Here is a 5,735-nt window from a genome sequence, read left to right as displayed (position 1 = left end):
TTTTCATATTTTTGTCATAAAAATAACCTGCAATGAGTGAACACAAATGAAAAAGATGGGTGTTACTTGCCAGGCATTGCTGTAAGAAGGTACGATTCTCAACTGTGTATGTAATTAATTGGAATACACTATATTTTCAATATTTTCGTCTGTAACATTATAATATACATTAAAGTCTATATTTGCGGATGATGAGGACAGTGACTTTCTATATGGTAAGTTTTTCCATTTTGTCTGAATGTCATTAAGTCTTAAACCAAAGGTGACTTCAAAGTCTCAATCTATGTCCAAACCACCCTCTAGAGATGACGTGATTTTGCAAAGCCCTCTTGCTGACAATTATTATTAGTACCTACCTACCTAATGCGTTAAGAAATAAGATCGTTTTTATTGCATCCCAAATATTTTAATTAATATCCTTGAATTCGCAATTGAACGAAACCATCACAAATATTGGGCTCATGCAAAGACTCTTTTGGCTCATGTTATTTTCTCCTATCTTGATCAAGTATAATGGGAATACAAAGATATTCGTCTATGGGCAATAGCAGCAGCATTAATTGTTGTCTATGGTATAAGCACGCCGCAGCTCTTGTATAATTTCAACTTCAACGAAGAGATTGGACTCCTCTCTTGGATCTCTTTGAATCTTAATCAATACATTAACAATTAAACAAAAATGGACGTAAAACTAGAACCAGATGAATTTGAATCTGGTGCAGAGGATGAGCATTTGTCCGATGCGGTAATAATTCATTCAAACTATCAGGACGCCGACACGCAAGCGATTAAGCAAGAATACCCCGAAGATGACGGTCACACTTCTGAGGTTAGATTTTAAAATTATAGTTATTTTGACGAAATGACAGATTCAAAACGATTCGTCTCGTCCAGCCATATTGGTAGTCATTAATATACAGACGTCAAGTGTTTAAGTGGGACAATAGCTTCAACCTGGGGGCACTATTATCGGTCAAGCTTGCTCGTAAAGCCTTTTTGTAAGATATTTAATGTTTCACCTATCTTTCGACTAATTATTGATAATCATGCAATTCAAACTTTCAAACGCCGAAATAGGTTCAATGGCTTTCGCTTGATTTCTAGCAACTACAACACGGAATAATGATTGCTTCTGTGCGTGGAAAGGTGGATATTGTATAGCACATTTGAATTGTTCTGATACAAATGTGCATGTATAGCTAATGTTCACGTGCAGAAGTCATGTCACTATATACAAGATATTAGAATAAAATAAAGGCTATATTTTATCTTTTCTCATGTCATTCGTGGCTGGCTGTCATTCATGGACTTGTCTACTACCATTCTAAAAGACGGTAGTGATCACAATTATTCGGCATTACAAATTGGCAATGCGTGTATTCAGTAGTCACTTTTACTGCTGTTTGATTAAGCCCCGTTTATAAGGTTTTATGTTGACGATCATCGCGGAAGAATCATCCATAGTAACCTGCGTAAACGCACACCCATCCTCGAATCATCGAAAGTGATCATCCGGAATCGAATGAAGTTGAACATGTTCCACTTTTGATCACTGCGGATGATTGGAAAAGTTCCGCGCATGCGCCCCTGAGTATTGTCATTTAACTGTCATTTTTAATGATTGACTTTTAATGAACGATAAAGTAATAAGCTCTGATATACTTTTTTGTTTAAAAGATCCGTGATATTATGACCATTGCCTTCAATTTCAGTATAGACCAGTGGTCGGCAAACTCATTAGTCAATAGAGCCAAATATCAACAGTACCTACAACGATTACCTAAGATTTCTTTTGACAGCCAAATTTCTTAAACTTAAATTATATAGGTACGTAGGTGGTAAGAAGGTACACTGTTTATTTACTGAATAAACTTTAGCTAAAATTATAGGTAGGTACACTGAATAAAACTGACTATCATACGTAATGATGATCTTATTTTATTAAAAAATGAAATTGTATCGATAAATTGTGAATAATGGCCTTGCATCCGTAGATAATATCTTGCATCTCCTTGTAAAATTTGGGTAAGTTAGGTTCGTATGTTGTTGATTTAATTTTAAGCACGATTCCAGCTTCTCATCAATAAATCAATTTCTCAATTTACTCTTGATTTCCTCTCTTGGAAATCTTTTTACTAACCACAAAACTTGCAATATTAACATTGTTGAAAGATTTTATTCAGTACCTAATTAAATACAGAATTTGATGTTTCTTGACTCTTTTGCTCAACTGCTTTCTTCCTTGCATCATCTACAGAATATTTAGCGCTAAATGACGCATTTTTAGTTGTAGTATCTCTCTAAATTTGAATGCGCCAATTTCTCCCGACACATAATACATTTCAGTAAGCCATTTAAGTTTAGAATAAACGCGAAAGTCTCGGTCCATTCAACTTTACATTTGCGGTTATCCTCTTCCATTTTCTTTGCTTCTTCTTTGTAGCCATGTCAATTATGGCAGAGAACTGGTATTATAGACAACCACAGTCTTGATTGAGCCGTGGGAATTCCGGTGAAAGTATTTTTACGTTACCTACATCGTTCATTCGTCTCATCCCCTTCCTCATATGCTATTTTCTTAATTCACTTCGCACTGTAACTTCAACAGTCAGCAGGTATGTTTTGAATAATTATTTTGTCCCTTTCTTGCCTTATAATATTACTTATATTTGCCTTGATTTATCATATTGTAAATTACTGTAAATAAGTAAATACAAATGGCGTCGGGGATCGGAAACACGATCTTGAAATACTTCATTTACCATTATAAATTTTCAACATTATTTTTGTACTCGCTCCTTTACCTAGTATTTTAAGTTATTTTATTGTATAATTGATGTTTTGTCAATATGCATTTACCAGCGGTGGAGTGCGCATAGTCTGATGATGGAGAATAGCATTTACTAATATCTAAGTTTCTTTGACTATGATTGGGTCATAACCTACTGATATTATCATCTCCCTGCCTATGTTTAAAGTTTTTTTCTTAATGCCTTTATGGATACGCCGCATAGCGAAGTTTGTTTAACAAATTTGGCACGCAAACTAATCCATTTGATGCTAAGTCAAAAGAAAAATGCCTCAGTGAAGACAAATCGCCTACCCGCATCAGGTATTGCTAAATTAAATTCGGCCAGGGTTGAAAAACCCTGTAAATTTCATTACTGCGCAAGGCGGTGGTGATTCTGGTGAATATTTCACATATTCAACGTATTCACTGAGAACTGCGAGTTATAACCGCGTATTTCCGAAATGTCGCATAGGACTGAAATTATGTACATAGTCTTTAACTTATATGACTGTAATCACTGGATTTTAAAGGCATGAATCATTGTATTAGGATTAGTTGTATATATAAGTAATAAATGGTATCGAATACACTTCACAATAATATTATCACCCAGATTGTTTTTAAGTTTAACTGTGTCTAGGTGCAATAAGTATTCTAATTGGCTCTTTTACTTATGATCATGAATTATTGTCATTTCATTATCACATAATTTATTAATAAGTTCTTTTAAATATATTTTTAGATTATCGGTGGAAGCATCGTCCCGGCCAACATTGCGAGTGTCAAATCGTCGAAAGAGATACCTGATGTACAAGATACTTACGCAGACCTACAGATAGACGAACCATACATTAAGAAAGAACTCGAGGAATATATTAAAGGGTTTGCAGATATAGCTGACGTTCACACTGCTCAACTTGATATATGTCCATCGAATGTGGGAAACCCAGAACTATTAGTGGCTGTTATAAAATTGAAAAAAGGCAGTTTTATAAAGAAAATTTTGTGTGCCATATCTGTTTTGATTTTTTTGCATCGTTCGACCTAATGTTGCTTCATAAAGCGATTCATAAAAACACAATGGCGAAAACGACTAATTCCGTTGCAAGTCTATTTAAATGTGATGAGGCCAATTTCTCCAGCATTCGCTCTAGTCACGTAAAATCACAAAAAATCACTCACTCTGATGAAAAGCCATTTAAGTGTGATAGCTGTAATTATTCGTGCAAACAGTCTTGTTACATGAAAAGGCACAAAATGTCTCATTCTAGTGAAAAGCCTATTAAGTGTGATGAGTGCAATTACTCATGTATAACGTCTACTACCATGAAATTGCACAATATGCCTCATTCCTGTGAAAAGCCATTTAAGTGTGCTGAATGTAATTACTCGTGCAAACATCCTTGTCACATGAAAAGGCACAAAATGTCTCATTCTAGTGAAAAGCCTTTTAAGTGTGATGAGTGCAATTACTCATGCAAACAGCTGGTTCACATGAAAATACACAAAATGACTCATTCTGGTGTAAAGCCATTCAAGTGTTCTGAATGTAATTACTCGTGCAAACAGTCTTGTCACATGAAAAGGCACAAAATGTCTCATTCTAGTGAAAAGCCTATTAAGTGTGATGAGTGCAATTACTCATGCAAACTTCTGGCTTACATGAAAATACACAAAATGACTCATTCTGGTGTAAAGCCATTTAAGTGTGCTGAATGTAATTACTCATGCAAACAGTCTGGTAGCATGAAAATACACAAAATGTCTCATTCTGGTCTAAAGCCATTTATGCGTGATAACTGTAATTACTCATGCGTAACGTCTAGTCACATGAAATCGCACAAAATGTCTCATTCTGTTGAAAAGCCTATTAAGTGTGATAAATGCAATTACGCATGCAAACGGTTAGTTCACATGAAAAAACACAGAATTACCCATTCTGGTGAAAAGCCATAAAAATGTACTGAAAGTAATTACTCATGTCCAACATCTGTCTCATGAAAAGATACAAAATGTGTCATTCTAGTGCAGTGTCTGCCATACTGTGTGCCGCAAGGAGTCTCAGTTGTCCCGCGAAGAAAGAAGCCTCCAAACTATTCATTTTAAATAATGCCTTTTCATTTAAATTTTCTTCAATTTTTAATAAATTCAACATCTACATATTCAAATAAATGTTTGTCACTTCACTTTCACTGTGTGAAAATAATGTTTGCTGCTTCATACTGAAGTACGTTGGCTCTCAAAAGGAAAAGTACTATCACGATTAAAGAAGTATATCAAAGAGGCGAGCAGAAATAATGTATTTCTTCGATGTTGAGAATATCGGTTATGATTTTCTTCACGAGGTCAATTTGTGGCTGGAAGTAACATTTCTTAATGATCTTTTTGAGAAATAAACATTTTTAAATTTGAAGCCTGCAATGAGGAATGAAAATATCGTTACAATTACAGGAAAATTAAAATCTTTCGCTGATAAGTTAGACCTGTGGACCAGAGAAGTTAAAAACGCACAGCTTGACAGCTTCCCAGGTGTAGACGCTTCCTCGAACATTAGAAATCCTTTTTGCATATTTACCAAGTATTTCCATCACTTGATTATCAAATAATCTACCAGTGGGTCATCAATCCATTCGCAAAGACTCCACGGCTACGCCGGACACTTACAGAAAAGGAAATTTTAATAGATCTAAAAAACGACCCTGTACGTACACAAAGCAATATTTTCTGAGCTAGATTTGTCAGCATTTTGAATATCGCTTTGGAATCAATATCCTCGATTAGCTACAACGATGTGGATCGTCGTATCTTTGCGAATTTGGTTTTTTAGCGCTCGTGGAAATGAAGTTAAAAAAAACGACAGCTGTTACAGATGGTAGGTGAGAAGTTACGTGTTTGTTTATCTAATTTAGAGCCGTGTTTTTACAGAATTCTTTCTAAAAATCAA

At 35.0% G+C, this 5,735-nt stretch overlaps 1 protein-coding gene across 1 annotated transcript; it reads left to right on the top strand.

Moving 5' to 3' along the window:
• Positions 1-629: 629 nt before the first annotated feature.
• On the top strand, positions 630-4,027 carry LOC147076661 (uncharacterized). The gene is made up of 2 exons (XM_085940881.1): positions 630-829; positions 3,534-4,027. Exons 1-2 carry the CDS (start codon positions 680-682, stop codon positions 3,837-3,839), a joined length of 456 nt encoding a protein of 151 aa, XP_085797007.1. The 5' UTR covers positions 630-679; the 3' UTR covers positions 3,840-4,027.
• Positions 4,028-5,735: the final 1,708 nt, after the last annotated feature.

This window comes from Rhyacophila brunnea, unplaced genomic scaffold, assembly GCF_057557595.1.
Source record: "Rhyacophila brunnea isolate RB1 unplaced genomic scaffold, BYU_Rbru_1.0 scaffold_13, whole genome shotgun sequence".
Lineage (NCBI taxonomy): Eukaryota > Metazoa > Arthropoda > Insecta > Trichoptera > Rhyacophilidae > Rhyacophila > Rhyacophila brunnea.
This window is presented reverse-complemented; position numbering and strand designations above follow the sequence as displayed.

Excerpts from the sequence above, each read along its gene's own strand:
- LOC147076661 (XM_085940881.1), top strand. The coding sequence starts at position 680 with ATGGACGTAAAACTAGAACCAGATGAATTTGAATCTGGTGCAGAGGAT. Across the intron at positions 830-3,533 it reads ATGACGGTCACACTTCTGAG|ATTATCGGTGGAAGCATCGT; the intron begins GTTAGATTTTAA and ends ATATATTTTTAG.